Source organism: Urocampus carinirostris, chromosome 16, assembly GCF_059441175.1.
Source record: "Urocampus carinirostris isolate Australia breed hairy pipefish chromosome 16, RoL_Ucar_1.0, whole genome shotgun sequence".
NCBI classification, from domain to species: Eukaryota; Metazoa; Chordata; class Actinopteri; order Syngnathiformes; family Syngnathidae; genus Urocampus; species Urocampus carinirostris.
The window spans coordinates 15,046,243-15,072,222 of record NC_142364.1 but is presented as its reverse complement, the minus strand read 5'-3'; the positions used below and the strand labels follow the sequence as shown (position 1 = coordinate 15,072,222).

Genomic DNA, 25,980 nt, shown 5'->3' with positions numbered 1-25,980 from the left:
TGTATGTGTTTGTCTTGCTGTCGGTCACCCCTCTCGAGGGATATGACATGGGTAGATAGATTGATTGATAGAATATTAATTTCACGTCTACTGTTTCACCAACTGTACGTGCGCGTATTTGTTTTTTAAACTAATAATAGAGACGGCAAGTGTCAGAATTACAACTTTGTGCGGTAGATTTTGTCATTGATGCAAAACGACAGCTCTGACAGCACAAAGCTTTGTCTGCAGGTCGGGCCACAATCGTTTCATTCATCTGTGTCTATTTTTGTCTCGCTCGTTTCCAAAATTAGTTTAAAAGAATCGTTTTGACAGATTGAGAGTACTTTAATCCAAGGATGGGTGCGATAGTCTTCCTTTTATTTCTCCACCCTAACATTTCTATTGTACTATAAATCTGTGCGCCCCCCAGTGCTTAAAACCTTTAAAAGTGCTTGAAGTCTGGGTGAAGTCCTTGTAAATGCTTGGAATTGTTACCATGTTTCTCAACAAGTCTGCCTTGAAATGAGGCTCCCTCTCTTTTTCTACTTGTTCCCTGCTCCCTGCTAGCTTTACTTTGCCATTGCATTTCTTCTTGAGTAGTACTTGAATTTGGTAATGTAAAAGGTGTACGAACCCTGTACAGATGCTCCTCTACTTACGACCATTCAACTTACGAAAAACGGTAGATACGAAGAGTTTTTTCGGGATGTCAAAAAATATCCGGACATTGCTGTAAGTTAGATTTTGCACCTTTTTCCGAGTACAGGACAGTGCTGTAGTGCTTATTTCCACTGCTACCAGCATGTGGCGCTGTGAGAGGTCACCCAACATCCACCCCGAAAAAGAAATCCGGCTTTTTCTTCCTATTTCGTTTGTAAAATGTCTATACTGTATCCCCAGCGCTAAGAACTTTGACATTTTCATTGTTTAAAATCTTCTGCATCCATTCAATATGGTTGGTGTAAATTGTAACGAAGAGGTGAGCCGTTTCATTTGAAATGAAAGTGGGATATGGAAGCTTGATGCCATTGAGAAAATGGTTGGATCGCTTTTTTTCACCCACGTTCTACCACGGAGGAGGAAGTCGCCTAACTCTTGTAGCTCATCTTCCCAAAGTAAGTTAAACTCAACTTTATTTGTCTTTATAGAGGATTTTCTTTTCTTAAATGTTTATTTTCTAGTACAAAAACAATACAGGTTACTTATACTAGCCTTAAACATACTTATATAAACCTTAAACATACAAAATTTAGCACTGAAGCAACTTACGAACCAATTCAACTTACGAACGATCGTCTCATTCGTAAGTAGGGCAGCGTCTGTATAGGTTTTTAAAACAAAATTTCCAGATAAACCAAAATGGGCGGCAGTGGCTCAGGAGGTAGAGCGCTCTCTTGGGATCAAGAGATTGCAGTTCGAATCCCGGCTCCTCCGTGTTACATGTCGAAGTGTCCTTGGGTAAGACACTGAACCCCTGATACCCCCATTAAGCAGGTTAGCGCCTTACATGGCTGCACGGCCGCTTTTGGGACATGTGAAGCACACTGTAAAGCGCTTTGGGAAGTCTTAACTTGAAAAGCGCGATATAAATGCAGATCATTTCATTTCATTTCATATATACTCACATATAAGCAAACCCTTTAAAGTGATTTAAAAAATCCGCATACTCAATTAAATCAAATTCAGTAATAATTGTTTCTTTCCTCGACTCTATCATTGTCACTGTTTTCCCCTTTCCTCTTGGGACCCAGTATTAACAGGGTTCCTGCGGACGCATTAACTTAATAGACTTCCTTATTCTAAGAATAAGGCCTTAATTGGCATTAAAATGTCTTCAATCCAATTTTCAAAACTTTGAAAAATGTGAACACTTTGATAAGATATATATTTGTTTGAACTAAAAAAATTTAGTAACATTTATCAATGGTCTGTTTTAATAATCCACCTATTTACTTTCGTGGCACCACTGGTGACCGCAACAACGGAACTACTAAAACGGTGATGTGGTTTCAGTCGGGCCTTTCAGAGCAGACCCACAATGCACATAGCAACTTGGGACCGAGACGTTTACTTAGGAAAAATTGGAAAGTGTAAATTTAATATGAAGTGGCTGCCCGCCAAATGTTCTTCGCTATGGCTATAGCTGTGCCAAATAAAGTGTACGGGGCCCAATATATGGTGTGCAAGAAATATTTGTGATTTATTATTATTATTTTTTTAATGGTTTTCTTGATCTTAAATTTGATTTCAAAAGGCATTAAAAAGTCTAAGTCTTGAATTGAACCCACCAGAACCAGGGAGAAAAATGAAATATAACCAACAAAATCACAATAAAGTAAATATATGAAATATAGTCCCTCTTAAATGGCTTATTGACTGACCAGGTTAAAGAGATCGAGCAGGACGTTATCGCCATCTAATGTCAAGGAGTGTAATTGACCCTCATTCTTTTTCTTAGCATTATTTTGCCAAGGAAAATGCCTGTGACTTACTTTTGGGTCCCAACCAACTAGTTGAGAAACACTGATCCACTTGTGGTACATTATAGTGGTTAGGATTTGCCGCAACTCTGGTTTTATTCCCGTTGCATCCGAAGTTATTCGAATCATCAATACATTGACATACGACTGTAAAGTTTTGTGTATAACGCACACCCCAACTTGTACTTATTTACCATTAGCTGCACCGCTTATCCTCAGTAGGGTCGCAGGGGTGCTGGAGCCCATTCCAGCTATCTTTGGGCAGTGGGCAGGGGACACCCTCAACTGGTTCCCAGCCAATCGCAGGGCACACAGGGACAGACGACTCGTTCGCTCATCCACACCTAGGGACAATTTGGACCGGCTAATGAACCTGACATGCATGTTTTTGGAATGTGGGAGGAAACCGGAGTGCCCGGAGGAAACCCACGCAAGCACGGGGAGAACATACAAACTCCGCACAGGAAGTCTGGTAGCTGGATTTGAACCCATGACCCCAGAACTGTGCCGCACAGGCGCTAACCACTGGGCCGCTGTGCTGCCCCAACTTGTACTTTCTTATAGTTTAAAAAAATTAAATAAATACGCTATTTATTTGTTTTGACTATTTCTAACCTACTGTAAACGGCTTATACGGTACTTTAAGGCTAAGGTAAGAAGTCAACCGCTTCACCAAGCTTCGTCTGCCATTACACCTGCGATGCTCCAAATTAGCGCCGAGGCGCGCTAATCTTTGTTCCTGGAGTGGAAGCTTCCCACCAAACAAGTCTTTGATCCAAACGTTGCGGCAGGAAGCGCGAGGATCAAGCTCGCCGAGGGCCGATCGGGCACCGGCTTGGCATCCGCTGGCCTAATCCGCAGCCGGCACGTATAAATAGATACGGTTAAACCTGATCTGCTTTGACGCCGGCACCTGTGTACCAGATGCTTTTAACTCCGTCACCATGAATGAGCGCACTGTAAACAAATATGGGTCCTTTCCAAGCCAAGAGAGGGCTGAGTTTATATTCTTTTTTGGTTGTTTTATGTAGGGCTGCAAACAGAGGTGGGTAGAGTAGCCAAAAATTGTACTCAAGTAAAAAGTAGTCATCCAAAAATTACTTGAGTAAAAGTAAAAAAGTACTTGGTGTAAAAACTACTGAAGTACTGAGTAACTGTAGCAACGTCTTATTTATTGATACATACAGATGCTGCCCTACTTACGTAAGTTGAATTTATTCGTAAGTTGCTTCAGTGTTATATTTTGTATGTTTAAGGTTTATATAAGTATGTTAAAGGCTTGTATAAGTAACCTGTGTTGTTTTGTACTAAAATATAAACATTTCATAAAATGATATGCTCTATAAAGATAAATAAAGTTAAGTTTAACTTACTTTTGGGAGATGAGCTTCAAGAGTTAGGCGACTTCCTCCTCCTTGGTAAAATGTGGTCAATAAAAAGCGATCCAATCATTATCTCAACCGCATCAAGCTTTCTTATTCCACTTTCATTCTAAATGAAACGGCTCGCCCCTTCTTAACATTTTACACCAACCATATTAGAATATGATATAATAGAATATACCTTTATTATCATTGTGGGTTGAACATATTGTGCCAACGAAATTGGACGTGGCACTCTAGTTTCACATTTTACAGTGAGGATAAAAGAAAAGAAAAAAGATAGTGTGGGCATGTAGGGTGTTTACATACAGTTTTGGAATCGTGTTAGTGCAATTTGGAGTAGTGGAAAATGAATGCACGAGATAATAAACAATAGAAATGTCAAAGTTCTTAGCGCGCTGGAGATTCAGTATAGAATGTTTACACCCGAACTAGGAAGAGGAAGCTGGATTTCCTCTTCAGGGTGGATGCTGGGTGACCTCTCACAGCGCCGGTAGCAACGGAAAGATTACACTACAGTAATGTCTTGTACTCGAAAAAAGGTGTACACAATACAAAATGTAACGGATATTTTTCGACATCCCCCCAAAAATGATTGTATCTACTGTTTTTCGTAAGTCGAATGGTCGTGAGCACGGGAGCGTCTGTATACCACTTAAAATTGGTCTCCCTCCCGCAGTTACTTAAGAGTGTTGAGGCTCATTTTAACCCTCATTTTTGTCCTAATGGTTTCAAAACGTGGTGCAAGCCAAGTTCTTTTCTAAAAATGTCACAAAATACTGCAATTGAGGAAACTAACGTAATTACCTTCAGTGCAGATGACGCTGGGCAAAGGAAAAAGAGTGCGTACATGCTTTCTAACCCTCACCCAATTGCTCTACATTCTTTGCTAGAGCTTCTGGGTAAAACATTTTTTTTGGTTTACAGCTTGTTCTGTGGCTTTCTATCATTAAGTGTCTCAACAATGAACATGAATTGTTTAATGGGCTTTCATATGAAGGATAATTTAGCATTTTACAGCAACCATGGGGGTTGTGTGTGTGACTCTAAACTGTAATTAAAATTGTGGCCAATAGGAACTTGACCGAACTCTATGGCCGTTGGTATTCTCTTGGCTTGAAGAAATATATTGAAGAATTGCTCAAGCTGAGCCATATGTACTCGTACAAAGAGTAATATATGGCTCGCCATAGGATCCTGACCCTTTAGCTACAGCCATATACACTGCGCATACAATACAGTAAAAAAAAAGTTGCTAATCCTGCTCACAAGTGCCACCTGGTGGTTGTTTAGGTCACTTGTCACTGGTTCTTTAATTTGGCCAGAAAAAAAGATGTACAACCCTGTTGAGGGACAGGCACAATTGCGAGCGTTCAACTAAACATTTCGCTCAATTCTAGTTTGAATTGCGTGTCCTAAACCTGTGTAGCTCAGCAGTGGTGCAGCAGTGACATTGGCTCCGCTTGACCCCTGCAGCGATGCGTTGACATCCGCGCCCAGTCTGCCTACTCGGGCATTTCTTTGCACGCACACAGAGCGCCTCATTGTTTTCGTGATTGTTCGCCGGCGTAGAAAACGGGCGCCGACGCGGCCGAATTGTTCCCATCAGACGGGATTGTTACGTCTGTCAGCGAGCACTCTGTCATCATCATCGTCCTCCTTTGAAGAACTGATTTTGTGCACACAAAAGCCTTTCCATTTTATGTGCATGAGTAGGCACTCGGCATTACACTGTAGTCAGTGTTGGGCGATTTACTGTAAAAAAATGACTTACAATTACCAGTTACTTCATTAAAGAAGTAATTGCGGTACTGACACCCAAAGGTAGCCCATTACTCTGAAGTGATTACAAATCACCATAGATATACTCACATTGATTCCAAAGCTCTAAAACTGTTTAAAAATAACCAAGTAATAAAAGAACAGACAAAAAGTAGTACACCAACCTGTGGCAGAAGTGAGCCCTTTATATTTTTGGGCTTTTGCAATCTTGGGAGGTTACAAACAAACTTGTTGCCAAGACACTCCATATCCATTTTGCCTTTTGTCTTCAAATCACTCGAAGATTTCCTTTCTGTTACTGGGTGACGGCCAAGACCTCTTCTTTTTTTTCACCAGGCATGGTGTCAATACACAAAAATAGTGTTACAGATAAAAAGACCAAAATCTATCAATCTTTTACCGTAAATTCTGTACTGGCGCTGCTCTACGGATGAATGTTTGTAAGTTGAATTTGTTCGTAAGTTGCGTCAGTGCTATATTTTGTATGTTTAAGGTTTGTAAAGGTATCTTTACGGCTTGTATAAGTAACCTGCATTGTTTTGTACTAAAGAAATAAACATTTCATAAAATGATATATGCTCTATAAAGATAAATAAAGTGAAGTTTAACTTACTTGTGGAAGATGGGCTTCAAGAGTTAGGCTACTTCCTCCTCCATCGTAGAAAGTGGCCGAAAATAGCGATCCAAACCATTTTCTCAACCGCATTAAGCTTTCTTATTCCACTTTTGTTTCAAAAGAAACAACTCGCCTCTTCTTTACATTTTGCACCAACAATATTGAAGGGACGCACGAGATAGGAAACAATAAAAATGTCCAAGTTCTTAGCGCGCTGGAGATATAGTACACAACGTATGTTTACATATGAACTAGGAAGTAGAAGCCGGATTTATTTCTTGGGGTGGATGCTGGGTGACCTCTCACAGCGCCACGCGGCGGAAAGAAGCACGATAGTACTGTCCTGTACTCTGGGTGCACACAATACAAAATCTAACTTACAGCAATGTCTGGATATTTTTTTGACATCCCGAAAAAAAATGTTCGTATCTACCAATTTTTGTAAGCCGAATGGTCGTAAGTAGGGGAGTGTTCGTACTCGTGTTTGCCCCATTGATTTTGTCGTTACTGTATAAGCCACGCTGCTTCCCCACGCAATGCTGACCATTTGCACACATATAAAAGGTTCGATGGATGCATTCTACTATGTGAGCGAATGAGAAACTGTCCAAGCTTAAACAACGTTATTCATGATCTGTTTTTAGAAATTAGCGGAGTAATGCACCGTGACGGCAGTTGAGTTCCAAAATGTTATTTGTAACATGTGACAATACATGATACCGAGAAAACTAATTTGTACGCATTCCTTTGTAATGTGTTACTTGTGACACTGACTCTATTTTACTGAAAATGTTTTAAATTCCCCAAATTTTTAATAGGGAGTGTATAATTTTAAACGCAATCATCATGGAGTAAATATGACAAAGAAACCCTCACAAAAATGGCTGACTTCATTTCTAAATGATGATTGTCTCTGACTGATATCATTTTTTCTTTTCAGCTGTAGGACAAGTAACAGGAAAAGCTTAATCGGAAGCGGCCAGTCCACTGGTTTACCCCGACCCCACTCACCACTTTCGGCTCTCACAGGTACTGCATTCCTTCAGCCAGTCGCGTCCTTTTATTTTCAGGAAATCTTGGTAGGAATCCTCACGATTCCTTAATCCTACTTGAAAGCCAACTGTTAATTTATCTTTGGTAGAATTGAAACAAAACGTTTGAGAACAAAACAACACCCTTTTTGCCTTATTTGTTACCATTCTAGGTCCAAGTAGGGCTGATTAATCAATCCGATTATTTTGATTGATTTAATTAATTGAAAACATTTTTCATTCCTGTAGAATTTGCCTAAAATCCCAACTCAAGACGTACTCAAAGTAGATGCTGTTTTTGAACCATTCCGAGGATATGGACAGTTTTGGTCTCTTTTGAAAGGAAAGACTTTTCAGAAAAAAAGAAGGTTCTTATTCTTGACGGATCATTTTTTTGCTATCAAATGCCTGGAGATGAGTGTAGCATGGACATCTTAGCTGGAAGCAGGTCAAACAATAGCTTGAAGCCTTACCTGATACCTTGTCAAAGTGGATATCAATCTGAAAAACGAAACATTGTTTTTTACACAATTTTTAAGGGTAGGTTTGAGCACTTCCAAAAGTCACTCGCTCAATCACGCCTAAGGACAATTTGGGACGGCCAATTAACCTGCCATGCATGTTTTGAGAATGTGGGAGGAAAATGGAGTGCACGGAGGAAATCCACACAGGCAAGGGAGGAACATGCAAACTCCGCACAGGAGGCAACACTAAAACCTTTGGAAATGTGTAAACAATTCAATTTAAAATCAGCGATAACAGAAATGCTAAGTAGTACAAGATTAATACCGGATTTCTTACCTTAATTTTACTGTAGAAATTGAAACATTGGCTTTGAAAATCCTTGTAAAATGCTTGAATTTTGCCATGAAATAATTGTACAACCCCTTCAATTAGTCATTTCACAAAGTGACAGAACCTAAACAAGGTTCGCGGCGTCACCAAAACGATTGTGTGGGGTGAGGAAGCGGCGACCCTCCGGAGAGGAAGCTCGCCGCGGCGTAGGGGGGAACATTCATTGAGCGCAGGGCGTTTTATTTCCTGGCATTAGGGGCACAAAAAACAGCCAAGTCGCCATTCGCATTGCAGTGTTTAGTCTGGGCGCGCTAGGGAAAAGATGCGCTCGGATCCGCAGACGCATGACATTCTCGCCGACGATTTGACTGTGTGGCTCAGGCGAGGTATCGCGAGTCGAGGTAGGAAACTGGATTGCAGTAACTTCTTGGGATAGCTTCTGGTCATACCTTAGTTTTTATGCCCATAAATGGAAATGGCCCTTGCTGTTTACATTTTGCTAAAGGGATGGTATTGTCTGATCAGGTTTTTGACTCCTGCCTCTCAACATCCATTTTCTGGATTGGTCAAATATTTTTACTTCATTTAAGTTAATAATCAACCATGCAACTCTTCTTTCTAACTTTATTTGAACGGGGCCTCTCTTTAGGAATTATAGAATCATCATCAAATGATATTTTCATCAAATTTTGTCATTGTTTCCGGAATAATTTTTGTGCGATCCTTGTCGGTGGACAGTCAAGGGGGCATGCTTGCCCTGAAGATATTTTTGTACATTTTAAATTCAAACGCATCCATCTGGTGCATTTTTAGGGCAAACCCAAGAAGCTAGATCATTGATGAATAAAAGCCTTTATAAACTGTTGAATCATATTAGTATGACTTCTAAAAGGAAATTACAAAGCAAACATGTCACACCCACAAAAAAAGTAAACAAGACAGGAGTTTAATACAAAAAACGCTTGTTATCTAATTAGACAAAAGATAACTAGTGTTCCAATGCCGACGCTGTACTATTTTATGTATCATATCGGCGGGTAAATGGACCAAATCACCAATATTAGTTTTAAGTTTAATCATATATAATACTCATATTGGTGATTTGGTAAACTACAGTAAAATAAATCAGTAGCGCCTATTTGGTGTTTGATGCTATGACAGGATGCCGGTTCTTCTTTGATGGTTTACAGGAGGTTATTTTAATGTGCAACCTATGAGCTACAGCGCTGGGCAGGTTTTCTATGCAGAACGATCTGCACGAAACTTTTTTCTGGTTACAGAGAATTGAAAAATATTCAACCTGGGGAAAACGCAACGCTCGCCAATCTCTCTTTTCACCCAGCCCTCTAATCACAGTGCAGGCGGGGCAGGAATAACACCGCAAAAAACAGTGAGAGAGTGTGCGCTTTTAACACAGGGTTAGGGGCTGACTAAATAAGATTCCAGAGATAAGTAGCGATCATTTATAGAATGAGAAATTAAAAAGTTATTTTGATTAACTTCGCATTTATGTTTATTTAAAAAATCATATTATATTTGTTAATAAATCAATTGTATGTGACACTTGTGGGACCAACAAAACTCTGGTGGCCTGCCAGATTCGTCTTATGTATGGGAAACACTGTGTTACTACACCTGTGAAATTATGCTCGACATTGAAACGTTTTTTTTTTTTTTTTTTTTTTAAACAGAATTCTTTTATTTAATTCCTACAGGCACAAGTCCACAGGAAAGCCCGAGAAACTTCTCTCCGAGTGCCTCCGCTCATTTCTCTTTTGCACGAAGGTAGTTATTTTCAATTCTGGAGTTGCCGACTTCATTCATTTGGCAATTATAATCTTTACATCGATTTCCCTTGAATGTTTATGTCGTCAGGAGCGATGGCCGCCGCTGGTCACTGGCCTCCCTTCCCTCCTCTGGATATGGAACGAACACGCCCACTTCCACAGTTTCTGTGAGTATTGATACGTCTTAATAACTCTACAATATTTTAAAAATCATTTGATGTTCTATGATGCAGTCACTCTTAATTATAAAGTCAATGGAATATAAAAAGGTAGTTGGAACACTTAAGCTACAATATTGTGTTAGCTATCAATATATAAAATATATGGTTAAAGCTGTACGGAACTTTTTGACTTGCGACCGCCATCTCCTAGCTTGTGTTATCTTTGCCGTCTAATTAGCTTGTTCATGATGCACATGCGAGTACATGCATTTCTTAGACGTGCTCGATTCAACTATTCTTCATCTCTATTGGTTGGTGTTTGGACTTTACCTGTAGCAGGTCTTTTCTTACTTTCGTCATTTTCATGCTCCATTAACATCCATCCATCCATTATCATCACTAGGGTTGCAGGGTGCTGGAGACCACCCTAGCCATCTTCAGGCAGTGGGAAGGGGCACCCTGAACTGGTTGCCAGCCAGGGCACACAAAGACATACTGTACAATTCACTCACTCAATCACACCTAGGGACCATTCGGGATGACCCATTAACCTGCCATGCATGTTTTGTAAAGTGGGCAGAAACCAGGGTGCCCGGAGGAAATCCACGTAGGCACGGGGAGAAAATGCAAACTCTGCACCGGAGGCTGCAGTAGCAGGACTTGAACCCTGGATCTCCGCACTGCTGGGTGTCACGCTATCCATCCAGCGACCGCGCCGCCCCGCTCGACTAAAAAATGTAACCAAAAAAAAAAAATACTGAACAAGCAGGACTTGACAGTAGTGGCCAACCCGGTTCCTCCAGCGCCGTATGTCCTGCATATTTTGGGAGCTTCTGTGCTCCAGTCCAAGTGATCACAATCACCTGGATCATTATCATAGTCCCACACAGCTTGATAACAAAGTGAAAATATGCAATGAAATCTCTTTTGCAGGTGTCCAATCTTAAAAAGTCAAGTCAAGTTATGTTTATCTGTATAGCCCTTAATCACAAAGAGTCTTAAAGGGCTGCACAGACCATAGACAATTGCAAACTACAGACTATTATGACACCATCCCCTGATCCAAAACCTACACGAGGGCAAGGAAAAACTCAAAAACCTCAACATGAGGAAAATTAAGAAACCTTGAGAAGGGACTACAGAATAAACTTATCACTTATGTAGCTTTCCACTATCAGAAGTTCCCTGAGATGTTTGGCGCTATTCAGAATTAAATCTTGCCAAATATAATAAATCAAATTTGCAGATTTTTTTTTTTTTTTTAATCAACCTGAACAACTTTGTGGTGTTTTCTTGTTGAACGTATATCTGTTTCACTTCCAGTCGTCCTGTTCATCACAGGAGAAGCTGCACCAGCTGCCCTTCCAGCCCACGCCGGACGAGCTGCACTTCCTATCGAAGCACTTCTGCACGGAGAACATCTCCGCCGACGAGTGTCGCCGGGCGGCGAGCATGCGTCCACGCTCGCGAAGCCTCAGGTGAGAACTTAACGCTCTCCTGTCGTTATTTTCTCGATCTTGGCTGACCGTATCGTTTTGGGGGTATTCTCATCAGCCCGGGGAGGTCTCCTTCCTGTTACGACCACGAGATCATCATGATGAACCACGTCTACAAAGAGCGTTTCCCCAAGGTCCAGATGATCTTTCTTTTCCCACCGGGACAACTCGCGTGACTGTATCCTTCATCTGCAGGCCACCGCTCAAATGGAGGAGAAAATCCAGGAGATCATCCGCGGGAATTCCCCAGAGAGCGTTTTACCGCTGGCCGACGGCGTGCTGGGCTTTGCCCACCATCAGATCATCGAGCTGGCGCGCGACTGTCTGGAGAAGAGCCGTCTGGGCATGGTCACATCCAGCTACTTCTGTGAGCTCACTGACAAGCTTGAGAGGCTGGTGCAGGAGGTGAGCTCATTCTTAATCTAGTTCTGAATATTTTTGAGGCTCCATATACAAAACTATTCCAGTCTACCAGTTTCAACCGTTGACTGACTTCCAATAATAACCACAGAAGGCATGGTAGAGGCAAATAAGCCTTGTTCATGAAATTGATGTCTAGCTATTCCACGTTTACTGTTTCAGTGGTAATGTATAAAAAAAAAACAATTAAAAACAACCTTGCCAGTATCTACCAGAAAAGAAGCAGGGGCGGTTTTGGGTTCAGAGCTTTCCAGAGTGTCTGCCTGGTTAATTATTTCTTAAATTTCACATAAAGTGACTCAGGATCATTGAACACTATTCGCTTCCCATTTGTAAACATCACATTACACTTCAAGCTTATCCGATGGGTAGCGTGGACAATCATATAAAAATAAATTAGGGGACGGTAAATGTATCTAAGTGTATTTCAAGCTCGATTTAAAAACTTCCACTGAGGCTGCTGATCGAATATCGGAGGGCAGAGCATTCCACAGCACCAGAGCCAGAATGGAGAGGGCTCTCGAACCTGGGGATTTCTTCTAGGCTCTTGGGATCATTTCTAAACCAGCGTTTTCCTATCAAAAGCTCTAGGCAGGAACATAGGGGGATATTAAATAAGAAATAAGAAGGAGGGGCAAGTCTATGCAAAATTTTGTATCATACAGAAATTTAAAATCATATCTTAAACTTCCAGGGAGCAGGTAAGTCAGAATCAGGGGTAATGTGATTAAACTTTCTTGTCTTAGTAAAAGCCTAGCCGCATATTTTTTTCCCAGCTGCAGGTTCTTTATTTCGGTAGACACATATAGGAAGCCAATTTCTGTCATTTATTTATTTATTTGTATTACTTGAATTAAACCACACTCACAAACGGACAAAAACACTCCACCAGTGAATTGCCTGTGTTTGCCATTTCTGTTCAGTTCGTCTCCATTGTTTTTTTTTTAATCAACGGTGTTGTTTCAAAAAATGGCCCCTCACACCAGGGCAAGGCTCAAATTATTAACACAAGCCTCCAGCACCCCTGTTGTGCTTTAGTCTGACACGTGAAATGATGTACCCATAATAAAAATTTAAAACTTTGTGATATAATTATGTGTTGATAATTCCACATTTATGTTGCTCCTGAGTAGAAGTCGCACCCCCGGCAAAACTATGCAAAAAACTGCAATTTATACTCTGAAAAATACGGTAGTTCATTCACCCACCATCGACTTAATGACTGAAATGACTTTAATTCTTTTCATCACATTTCTCCATGCAGTCCACAGAACGCTCTGAGAGCGAGGAGGTGAACTTCATTCGCGAGCTGGCCAAGAAGATCCTCATGGTGATAGCGCGTCCTGCCCGGCTGCTGGAATGTTTGGTACGCTGGCAGCTGATGTCATTCAGGAAGTAAGATTCAAACATTTTGACTCAAGTCAACTTTTGTTTTCCCTTGCGCAGGAGTTCGATCCCGAGGAGTTCTACCACCTCCTGGAGGCAGCTGAGGGCCATGCCAAGGAGGGTCAGGGCATCAAGACTGACATCCCGCGTTACATCATCAGCCAGCTGGGACTGACCAGAGATCCTTTGGAAGGTTTGTTTTATTCTTTTTCCATCGTATTTTTTATTTTACACCAATATGTCTATTTTTCAAGATTTTCTGCCGTTGTGAGCAGTATAAATGAATTAGAAAATAAATGTAATATTTTAGCAGGGGTTACTACCGTTGTGCCCACGGCCACCAGGTAGCCGATTTGCTTGAAATTGAAATTGGATTTGAAAGTCCTTAAAAAATTCTACAAGGAAACTCTTATGAACCCCCTGGCATTCAACATTGACAAATCTAAGATGACATATGCATAAAAATGTCCAGATGGAAAGCAGGGTTGTGATGAAAATGCTAGCTCTCTGGCCGAGGTAACGGCCCGTAAGGTCTCAGTTGAGCTTTAGAATTAAGAAATAGCAAAATGTTGCCTTTATGAACAGATTGTCTCTCCAGTGACCCTTTGCATTCCACACCATGAGCATCCATTAAGAAGTGCGAGAAAGGAATCGCCGTACACAGACGCTAACATGCACAGACGGACAGATGTTAGATGGTAGTGGACACATGTGTCCCGCTCCCTGGAGTAGTGGGCACACATGGACCTTGACACGTTTTATTTTGATACAAGGTGGCAGCTAATGACTTTTAGATGAGTCTTATTTCCACCTCATTTCATCTCACTCCAGATCATCTTAGTCAGCATCCTCAACAATCTCCATTTGAGGTTTCACTAAAAAAAAGAAAATCGTCCGTAACTTCAAAATATTCGACTGACGCCATCTTCTGGCTGAAATCATCATTGCAGGCTCTGTCAAGCTCCTTTTGTTGCACGTGCAAGTACGGTGACTTTCTTAGATGACTCCAATAAACTCTTCTGTCTACATCATTTTTGGGAGTGAGGTTGGCATTTGGACTGTATTTAAAACAGTCATGTTATTACTTACGCCATTCTCATCCTAGAATGAAAGAAAACCGTAAGCATGCACGTGAAATCACTCTCCTCCCCATCGCTCCCACCTCATTTCTTCCTGCACATTCGATCCATGGCCAGAACGCTGATGATAAAAGTAATATAAATGCATATACAGTAGACGTGGTGGAAAAACATATATAAAAGCTCTTTGAACTCACCTTAGCACTGGTAACACATACCTAATGGACTCTCTTAGGTATGTGTTACCAGTGTTAAGATAGTTCGTAAGTTGCTTAAGTGCTATATTATGTATGTTTAAAGTTGTATAAGTAACCTGTATTGTTTTGTACTAAAAAAAATAAACATTTCATAAAACCATTTTCTCATCCGCATCAAGCTTTCTTATTCCACTTTCGTTTCAAATGAAAAATTGAGAATAAAAATACTACCACTACTTTAAACGTTTTAAGGACACCTCAAACAACGCACCACACATTTAAACACTAAAGCCATCAAATATCTGAGGTCAGGTCACCATATATTTTTGGATTACTTTTACTCAAATCGTTAACAGCTAAAACTTTTAAAACAACAGTTACACATAATTATTCTAATTGTTTGAACTCACCATTAATTCCTATTAATACCACATAATAAGTCTTTTAAAACAATCACTAATAAGGGACTAACTGATTAAAACATCATTCCTTGTGATACTGTCCTTACTGTTTAGACCAACCTCCAACCTCTCCCAAGCCGAGAGCTACTTTTTGTTACCAAATAGTGCAAAGGGCACCCAGTTTGATATGCCTTCCTGTTATTATAACAACTTCTGTTATTACTATGTTGTTACTAGGTTGTTACTATGCTATTACCTGGTTAATTTGTGGAAGTAGAATTAATAAGGCTAAATCATTTGACTAGAAAATCACCATGACCTAGCTCCGGTAAGCAATTTCCAGAACAGGTCTGGGAGCACCTCAGCTGTCCAGGATATCGCTCACCCACTACACCAGTACTTCATCCTGCGACCGTCAGGGCGTAGATACATCACAATAAGATTTAGGAAAAGCCCGATCCCCTCTGCCATCACCCTTCTAAAAAACAGGCCCCGCTGACCCAGTCAGTCAGTCTTTCCTCATTGTTCCACTGTCGTGTATGATTGTTGATTGTTTAGCTATTTTTTTTTGTAATGCCTGTGGTTTTTTTCCCCTGTACAGTCGGTAGAGGTGAATTTCTCTCAGGGGACCAATAAAATGAATTTTTCTCATGTGATAATGGCCTTGCCAACATTTAATGAATTTGTCGTAAAAAAAAAAATACTGGCTTTCAAAATGATCTGGTATGCGATCATGGCCTTGCAGTACGTCGGTATGGCCATTATCTAAATACTCGGTATGTAAGTCGTTAAGGCCATTATCGCATGCCAACAGTTCAATTATGACCTTTAGATTATTAATAATGTCAATGTAGATAAGTTAATAAAATATGAATCACTGAGACTGTCCTTCTACCTCCCATGCAATAAACAAATTATTGAAAAATAATTGAGTCGTGCCATTTTTGCATGATGTTCGGAAATATATATTCTCTGATCAATGGGGATTCAATTTTGCTGTTTTTTGTTTGATTTTTCAAAGAAATGGCTCAGTTAAGCAACAGCGACAGCGGCATCGCACAAACTCCAGAAACAGACGACTCTGTAAGACATATGAATAATTGATTAAATTCTCATTTTTCCCACCGATATATTCTCTTATTCTATTTTTTGTTTTTGTTTCTTCTTATTGTGTCAGTCCCAAAGTCTGAGCGGCGCCTTGAAGTCCAGACGGAAGCCATGCGAATCGGACTTTGAGTTGACCAAACTTATCAGCAACGGCGCTTACGGGTAAGAACAAAAATGTCATATTTTCCGCAATATAAGGCAACCCGGATTATAAGGCGCACTCTCAAAAAATAGTATTTTGTCATACATTTTTCACAATGAACTACAAGGCGCATGGAATTAAAACTACAGTAAGAGCCACGGGTAGCATTTAAAAATAAATACATACGTTTCCATTCGGACAATGGCCTCAACCATTACCCAAAGAACAAAGAAGTCCGCTCGCTTGCTAACTATACAAATACATTTTAAGCGAAGCTGAAACATGCTAACAACAATCCAAAGGAAGAGTAAAACGAATGGTCGTAAGTAGGGGAGCGTCTGTATGTACAAAACTTCACCATAAACCGAAGTCTTCATTCAAGTAAACACAATACGTTACATACCTAGCGACAATTATTGTCCAAAGCAACAAGAGAGTATTTGCAATGAGCGTTCAAAGTTGGCGTCTTAGCCACTGTCCTTGTTCCGCGCTTCTCTTGTTTTCTTTTAGCCCAAAATAATTAACATGTTAACCACAAGAGGGCACTCCAAAAACTTTTTTTATGTTTCTTAAAGGCAAAACTGTTAAAGTATACAGTATCATTTAATTGTCCCTTTGTATTTCCAATTGTATCCACTGTATTAACAGCAGAGCTGGCCCAAGGCATGAGCAAACTAAGTGGCTGCTTAGGGCCCCGCGACCACTAGGGGGGCCTCTAAGAGCGGTTAACTTTTTTGTATTCAACTTTGTCCCCTTTGTTACTTTCGTGTGTCTGCAAAAAAAAAAAAATTCTACAGAAAACCTTTAAAAGCATTACAAAACTTAATATCACATCTAATGCTTGAAAACAGGGACCTCCTATATATTTTGCTTTCATTCTGAAAAAATTGTATGGTAATACTACAAAAACACTACATAAATACTACAGAAATGTTACCACAGAATTACTACAAAAACACAACTACAGTAATATTACAAAAATACTGAAGAAATATGACAAAAACAATGCTATGGGAATACTTAAAAAAAATATAAAAATATTACATCAAATATACTCATACAGAAATACTTCAAAAATACCACTTCATAATACTATAATACAAAACACTACCAGAAAAATATTACAACAGAAATACTACTCCAGAAGTATTACAACAAAAATCCTGCAAAAATACAACCAGAGCGATGCTACAAAAGTATGGAAATACGACAAAAATGCTACAAAAATAAATCTACAGTAATACTTTACTACAGTAATACTACAGATTCTACAATAGTAATACTACAAATTACAACAGAAATAATACAAAAATACGGAAAAAAAATAATGGAGTATTTCTACAAAAACGCCAAAATCATTAAAGTACTGTAATACGACAAAAATACTACAGACATGCAACCAAAAAAAATCTACTATTGCAGTACCAAAAAAATACTACAGAAATACTAAGAATTTACTACTATGGAAAAACTACCAAGCAAACTACTGCAGAAATAGTACAAAAATTAAACTACTGTAATACCACAAAAAATGACTGAACTTCAACAAAAATCCGACTACAGAAATACTAAAAAAATACTTTTGAAAAAAATACTGTAACGCTTGAAAACTAAATATCAAATGGAGTGGTTAAAACGGGGACCTTATATATTATTTTGCTTAAATTTTGATTGTTTCAAAACCAATTTGATGAAACTAATCTAGTTCAAAAGAACTATATACCATTAACAGATGAAAAAAATTGATTTTTTTTCCAAGATCGGCCCCTTGGCCCAGAATTTTGGACCCAATGTGGCCCCCAACTCCAAATTATTGCCCACCCCTGGATTAGACCATGGAATGAGTTCTAGTAGGTATGCAAATGATCAAGTAATAATGGGCCCCAAATCAAATTTTGCTTAGGGCCCCATGAAGGGTCGGGCTGGCCCTGATTATTAAGTTTATAGGGCAAACCGGATTATACAGTGCACTTTTAAATATCTGACCAATTTTGGGTTTTAGGTTCGCCTTATAGTCCGGAAAATACGGTACTCCACAATCCTTTCTATAATTCATCTGTTCACTGGTAGATTAATGGATATGAAATGATTGTAATACGAGTCTTGCGCGTTTGTGTTGCAGAGCGGTCTACTTGGTGCGGCACAAAGAGAGCAAACAGCGCTTTGCCATGAAAAAGATTAACAAGCAGAACCTGATGCTGAGGAACCAGATCCAGCAGGCGTTTGTGGAAAGGGACATCCTGACTTTTGCCGAGAACCCCTTCGTGGTCTCCATGTATTGCTCCTTTGAGACCAGGCGACACCTCTGCATGGTCATGGAATATGTGGAAGGTGGGTGCGCACAATTTGGATTTTGGAAATTTAAAAATAAAACAATTTGGGGGGGTTTCTCTCAGGAGGCGACTGCGCCACCCTACTGAAGAACATGGGCCCTCTTCCCGTCGACATGGCCCGGATGTATTTTGCCGAGACAGTGCTAGCACTGGAGTACCTGCACAACTACGGTATCGTCCACAGGGACCTCAAACCAGACAAGTGAGAAAAACTCTTTCCTGCGTTTTTCAGTGTTAATGTGTTTATATAAGAATGTAAAGTTTATTCTTTTTTTTCTTTTAGCGCTCTTTTTCCTTTTGTTTTTCTATTTTTCCTTTTGTTTCTTTTTTCTTTTTGTCTTTTTTGCCCTCCCTCCTTTTTTTAGGGCATTCTGTGCATAATGTTACATAACAATTGGTAATGTAGGAATTAAAATAACGAAAACAAACTGAAGAGCCGCTTGGGATTCAAATGAGCAGTCTCTTTTTTAGTGAGTGTTGCTAAAAAAGCTGGCTCTCTGTAGTCAGAATTCCCATTTCTACAAGTAAACTTCATTCAAAGACGTCACCGTGGTGTTTCATATTTGCTTAGAAAATTTCTAATTCTTTAACATACAACAACTTTTTTTATAAATAAAGGAAATAGTTACTTTCCCTGGTAACTAGCAACTTTTATAGTTATAAAGGAAAATAAACTGATTACAACAAGGATCGTCAAACAATGCAGGAATGCTTTTAGGCGAATTTTTTTATGTTTTATAGTAAATATTTTACACAAAATGGATTCACTGGACTCTCGTGAATGTAACCATACCATATTTGTGAGGAATTGTGTCATGAGTAGAATTTCACAGCACTTTTGGATGAGTTATACTGGCTTTCTAGTTTTCTTTTCAGACTGATTGTGATGTTTCTGTGACACATTTTGAAATACTCATCATATCTTGAATGCCAATAGTCCAATGATAAGTTGCATGACGTATTTCAGTGACTGGTGACATCGTGAAGACACGACTTTGTTTATGGGGCCGGCGGAACGTTAAAGGGTAAAAATGCAAAGTCAATTTTGCAACGACCCATACTTGGGCCAGGATCTGTCAGCAGTGGAGAAAGCTGTCTAGAGTTGCGTCCTCAGTGGTGCCCCAACAACCCAAGCGGTTAAAGTGGCAGTGAACCGTGAATGATAAAATCATACTTAAAATGAACATCATTTTCTATTAATGGGGTTCAAAGTGATTGATTGTAGTGCATTAAAAGTTTTGAAACCCCCAAAATGCGTATTATTGTTGTCATTTGTGTCTTTTATTTTTTTCTTTTATTTTTTTTACATTTAAAACAAAATTGTAGAGCTCAGGCAAAATTGTATAATTAAGAGGTAATATGGTGTTTTTTTAACATCATTTTTTGAAAAAATAATGCCGCGATTTTTTCTCTGTTATCAGTCACATAAACATTTCTCCCAAAATGTTTGTCCGTCCCTACCCAGGTGGAAATTGCTGCGTAATAGACAACTTGTACTGCTGCAAAAAAAGCCTTTACTGTACAGTAAATGATCAAAAATACTGTTTTTCCTGTGTCAGCTTGCTGGTGACGTCCATGGGCCACATCAAACTGACAGATTTTGGCCTCTCCAAAGTGGGCCTGATGAACATGACCACAAATCTGTACGAAGGCCACATCGAAAAAGACGCCCGCGAGTTTTCAGACAAGCAGGTGAGCACTTGCCACGTGCGTTACTGAAGAAAAGGTAATTCGTTGCAGTTACTAGTTACTCTATTTAAAAAGTATTTGAGACTATAAGTCAGGTTTTTTTTAATAGTTTGTCCAAGGGTGCGAGTTATACAGACGCTCCCCTACTTACGATCATTCGACTTACGAAAAACAAACATTTTTTTCGGGATGTCGAAAAATATCCGGACATGGCTGTAAGTTAGATTTTGTATTGTGTTTTTCTGAGTACAGGACATTACTGTAGTGCTTCTTTCCGCCGCCACCAGCCTGTGGCGGCGCTGTGAGAAGTCACCCAGCAATCCACCCCGAAGAAGAAATACGCTTCCTCTTCCTAGTTCGTGTGTAAACATTCCGTACTGTATCTCCAGCGCGCTAAGAACTTTGACATCTTTATTGTTTAATATCTCGTGCATCCATCCAATATGGTTGGTGTAAAGTGTAAAGAAGAGGCGAGCCGTTTCTTTTGAAACGAAAGTGGAATAAGAAAGCTTGATGCAGTTGAGAAAACGGTTAGGATGCTTTTTTTTCGGCCACTTTTACCACGGAGCAGAACCTCTTGCAGCTCATCTTCCAAGAGTAAGTTAAAATCAACTTTATATATCTTTATAGAGCATATTTTATTAAATGTTTATTTTTTTAATATAAAACAATACAGGTTACTTATACAAGCCTTAAACATACTTATATAAACCTTAAACATACAACATATAGCACTGAAGCAACTTACGAACAAATTCAACTTACAAACGATCGTGCGTAAGTAGGGTAGCGTCTGTCCTCCGGGGAGACCTACATGTGAAAACTATTAACACATTAAATATCATTGAGTTTTACATTTTTATTAACGGTACTTTCCCAATAGTGTGTTGTTCCTGTAGAAGTTACGCTCCCGTTCCTACGTGCAGCGCTCATTTGCTACTGGTGACACAAAACCAAATTTGGGCATATAAACTAACTCCCTGATTTCAGGGTTTTATTTTATAGTTGTAATTTCGGCTTAGATGTTACGATATAAGGTAGGGAGAATATCTCCGTGAGGAAAAATTCAGCGCTCTCGTAATCTGTGCTTGAGACCGCGCCCCAATAACTGTATTTAGTTATATTTTGTAGGTACCCTTCAGGTATTGTTTTACAAAACGACGGATGCATGTGTCAACATAAGTGAAGCAAGGGTACCCATCAGTCAGGGGACATTATAATTAACGAACTGCATTTGAAATTTAAAGGGTTCAGGAAGTTACACACCAAGAGTAACGACGATAGAGTTCCAACATTTTCTTAAAAGTCAACAAAGGTTTTGTTGTTTGCGTGTAGGTCTGTGGAACGCCGGAGTACATCGCTCCCGAGGTGATCCTAAGGCAAGGCTACGGCAAACCGGTGGACTGGTGGGCCATGGGCATTATTCTCTACGAGTTCCTTGTGGGCTGCGTACCCTTCTTTGGGGACACGCCTGAGGAGCTTTTTGGGCAGGTCATCAGCGGTAAGTGAGAGCTCAAATAACCAAAAAAAAAATTAAGATTTGAGGTTGTTTTTATTTCAACTCATTCAGTGCCGGATGTTTTTCTCGAATGGGAAGTGCTGGTGCCAGCCAATTTTTGCCATTTTGACTCATTTTTGAAGGCCTACAGAAATTTGAGCTCTGTGACTATATAGGCAAAGTAAGCTTCAACCCTCATCTTTCATTAGAAGAAAATTGTGGTTCTAGATTTTACCATTTTGAATTAAATAACAGTAGAACATTGCAGGTTTCTTGAAAAAACTTGTCTCCAAGAATATTTCTAAGAAAAACTGCTTTTTTTCAAGCAGAACGTTTACTTCAGTGCTTTTTTTAAAATTTGTGATACTTCCAATACGGAAACTATGCTTTCCATAATCACAAGGGCACTTTGCTTGCAAAATAATGTTTTATTGCAAGAACACTCAAATTTTGCATGAACAAGCTAGAACTTTTCAGTCCTGACGTTTCCGGTGAAGGTATGACGTAATTCGGGTTGTCGTGGTGATTACGGATGTGGACGAAACGTAATCCCTCTCTGTGCCGGCAATAAAGAAGCATAAATTGTGTTTACCAATGTTATATCTTCACTTTTCTCACCACGCTGCGCGTACTCTGCATCTGGGCCCCCCACACACTGCCACACGGTGTCATACGGTGGATATAGGAGGCAAAAATAGGCACTAAGTGTCTTGACAAAGATCTGATCAACATCATTCCTGCTATTTAGTGGTGATTTCTTTATACTGAAATCATTCCCAGAGGCTTGATGCTTACTGATAAGCAGTGCCAAGCCTTTATAATATTTTTTTAATAAAACAAAAACATTTTGGCGCCCAGGGACAATGCTTCTGAAAACCTATTTATACGTTATGGCACCGAAAGGGTTAAGAGACAATTCTAATGTGCTCACAGATGAGATCAATTGGCCGGACGGGGAGGAAGCACCGCCTGCTGACGCTCAGGAGCTCATCAACATTCTGCTGAGACAGAATCCTCTGGAAAGGATGGGCACAGGTACAAATTCATAAATGGCGGTTTTATAACGGGGAATAAGCGGAAATTTTCCACAGGCGGCGCTGCCGAAGTAAAGCAGCATCCCTTTTTTCACCACCTGGACTGGAACGGTCTCCTTCGGCAGAAGGCCGAATTCATACCGCAGCTAGAGTCAGAGGATGACACCAGCTATTTTGACAGTAAGTTTGTTGGATTTCCTTATACAATATCCTATACCAGGGGTTGGCACCCCAAAATGTTGAAAGAGCCATTTCGTTATTGATACCCTTCCTATACCAAAATTCTCTTTTTGTAATTGATCCTAAATTGATTTAATTTAAGAAAATATGTAGCAAAGGGGAATGACTAAACTTTATGACAGCATTAAATCCATCATAAAATTTACTTTCGACTATTCATTATCAGAGCACAGTTGCTTGAGAAGGCCTGTTTTTAAATTCCCTGCTCCAAAAGACTAAGAACAGCATGTTTAATAGTTTTTCTTTTTTTCTCAAGGGCTTACATATAGATAAAAATGAACAAATTGTATTTTACCAAGCACCTGAAAAGATTTTGTTTGTGAACCTGTCATGAACCGTAACAGGATCAGGACCCAAATGCGTGACGTTCCTCACACAAGCCTTTTATTTTACGGGAAATGGGGAGTCTTGCACGTTAGACAGCAGTCTGGCGTGGAATGATGGGAAGCCAGTGGCCGACGAGATCGATACCAATTGCCTAAGCAAGTATCGGACAGATGGAGTCGATACCGGACAGAACGGAACAGACAGGATTGATATCAAAACAGGATATCAAAATTAAACAGGAAAAACTAGACGGGAACGAAACTGGAAACCAATAATAAACAGGACAAAATAAACGGGAACAATACCGGACAGGAGATACCAACATGAAACAGGACCGAGTCAAAACCCACAGAAAATCATTGAGAAGCCCCGGTAATTCACAATAATATTCACTGTCTCAGAAGAAGCATAGTGGTAAAACGAGGTCACCTATTTTGCCGCTTAGTCGTGACTCCGGGTACTAATTTACACGTCTTTTCTCTGCAGCTCGTTCGGAACGCTACCACCACCTGGAGACTGAAGAGGACGATACCAATGACGAGGACTTCAACGTGGAGCTGCGCCAGTTCTCTTCCTGCTCTCACCGCTTCTCTAAGGTGATTGGAACCACTCACCGCATTTTCCGGACGATAAATTGCACCAGCCTAGAGCTCCATCTTGCAATTTAGTGTGAGAATAACTCGTGAAGTTATGTAATAGTGTATTGATCATTTCACACATGAGTCGCACCAGAGTATAAGTCGCACACCCAGAAACTGCATCTTAGTCCGGAAAATAAGGTAGTTCAAAAAGCTGTAGTTTGCCTCATTTTTTCCCCTTTATTAGTGGATTTTTTTGGGTCATTAAGAATACAAACGCAAAACTATTTCAATTTTTACATTAATATTTCAGCATACAAGGTGCCAATAGGACCCGAAAACAAAGCACTAGAACAACAACAACAACAAAAAAACTAGGAAAACAATCCAAAAGCAACATAACCCAAACATCCCCAAAAAAAACAAAATAAAGTCAATCAACCTGCTGCAGTGGGTGGCTCCACACGCGTGACACACTTGTACCGGTTATTGCAAGAAAAAGAAATAAATATTCTTGCGGAGCACATTATATACGGAACAAAAAAGTTAATAGTCCAATAAAATGGTTGGAACAGGTAATTACATCAGGCAGGTTAATCAGTATGGCATACTGGGGATATACGTTTTCCAACATAGTTAAGGAAACTAGACCATCTTGAGTAAAACGTATTCACAGTCCTTAAGTGCATGTCTGATTTTTTTTTTAAATGTATGCATTGTAGGGTAGATTTAATCCACATAGTTTGAGATGGAGCGGCTGCCGATTTTTGTTTTAGTAGGATCAAGCGTCTTGCTCATAAGATGACAAAGGTGATGATCTCTTGTGTTGCTTTAGGTAGTTTTATTTTAATCAAAGGTGGTGTCCGTAACTTCAAAAAAATGTGCTGGCTAGTGCCAGCTTCTGTCTAAAATCACTATTGCAGCAGCTTTTGTTGCATGTGCAAGTATGTGAAATTCTTATACCCAATCAAATATACTATTCCTTGCTCATATCTTTGGGGAGTTGGGTTGGCATTTGTATTTAAAAGTCATTTTCTTACTTTCACCATTTTCATCTTAGAATAAAATAAAACCGCCAGCATGCACGTGAAATGACTCTCCTTCCCCCCACCCCTCCTCACTTCCTTTCCTCCAGAGTAATGCGCTCCATGGCTGGAACACCGAGCAAAAAAGTAAGATAAAAGCAGATAGGTGCGGTCGAAAGAATTTATAAAAGCATTTTGAAATCACTTGGGCATTGTTAACATGTAATTAATAGAGAAAATATTTAATTTTAACCTTTGTAATGACTCCTCAAACTATTCACCGCTCATTCAAAGTTTCAAATGATGCTCTCATATGGTCTGGATTGACAGATGAACCAAATACTTTTGACATACAGAGTCTAACAAGACCAGAACATTTGAGTCTAATTGGCTGGGGTTTGATACAGTGTGCAGTTTCTTTTAAAACGCTGAAGACTTTTCTGTTCGTCATTCAAAATGTTACTCTCTATGTGCAACTGCAACTGAGATGACTATTATGATTATATTTTTTTTTTGGGGTGAACATTGAAAATAATCTATAGATGTTGTTTGTGGTGCCTTCTGTCATCAGGTATACAGCAGTCTGGACCTGACCCGTGGCCATGTCGAGGAGAAAGGAGACTCCGCGGAAGAAAAGAAAAGCGAAAGTCCGCTTACCCTTGACTCGCTCAGCTGGACGCCCGACTTTCCCGACATGTAAATAAAAGCCCGCCTCATGTACTTTCACCACCCGGTAGCTAACCTCTGTGAAGCTGAGAACTACTTTTTCTTACTGATGAGCGCAAAGATCTACCAGTTTGATATGAATTTCTAAAAAAAACAGAAAAAAAAAGGTAGCGTGTTATTACTATGTTGTTTTTACCGTATAACCAGGGTGGACCAAATCAAAAGAAATATGTCTGGAACCGTAAAGAATTGAATGCCTCACTGTATGTAGGCCTGATAAGGAAGGGAACAAATACTATCATTATCTATATCCATTGGAAAATGTTAGGAATGTGTCCGGTTTGTG

The 25,980-nt window shown here is 39.7% G+C and overlaps 1 protein-coding gene across 6 annotated transcripts in view; it reads left to right on the top strand.

Moving 5' to 3' along the window:
* Positions 1-25,980, top strand: part of mast4 (microtubule associated serine/threonine kinase family member 4) — a 112,726-nt gene that overhangs the window by 69,178 nt on the left and 17,568 nt on the right. For 5 of the 6 annotated variants that reach the window (XM_088355310.1, XM_088355312.1, XM_088355315.1 and 2 more), the window contains 18 exons: positions 7,183-7,271; positions 9,784-9,853; positions 9,944-10,022; positions 11,340-11,494; positions 11,571-11,646; positions 11,708-11,917; positions 13,197-13,298; positions 13,379-13,511; positions 16,017-16,078; positions 16,173-16,264; positions 18,367-18,575; positions 18,641-18,779; positions 20,137-20,269; positions 21,602-21,767; positions 22,698-22,799; positions 22,856-22,978; positions 23,852-23,961; positions 25,540-25,664. In XM_088355310.1, the coding sequence (XP_088211436.1) occupies positions 7,183-7,271; positions 9,784-9,853; positions 9,944-10,022; positions 11,340-11,494; positions 11,571-11,646; positions 11,708-11,917; positions 13,197-13,298; positions 13,379-13,511; positions 16,017-16,078; positions 16,173-16,264; positions 18,367-18,575; positions 18,641-18,779; positions 20,137-20,269; positions 21,602-21,767; positions 22,698-22,799; positions 22,856-22,978; positions 23,852-23,961; positions 25,540-25,664 (2,175 nt within the window). The remainder of the gene's footprint in view (positions 1-7,182; positions 7,272-9,783; positions 9,854-9,943; positions 10,023-11,339; positions 11,495-11,570; positions 11,647-11,707; positions 11,918-13,196; positions 13,299-13,378; positions 13,512-16,016; positions 16,079-16,172; positions 16,265-18,366; positions 18,576-18,640; positions 18,780-20,136; positions 20,270-21,601; positions 21,768-22,697; positions 22,800-22,855; positions 22,979-23,851; positions 23,962-25,539; positions 25,665-25,980) is intronic. The other variant, XM_088355311.1, reaches the window with a different exon arrangement.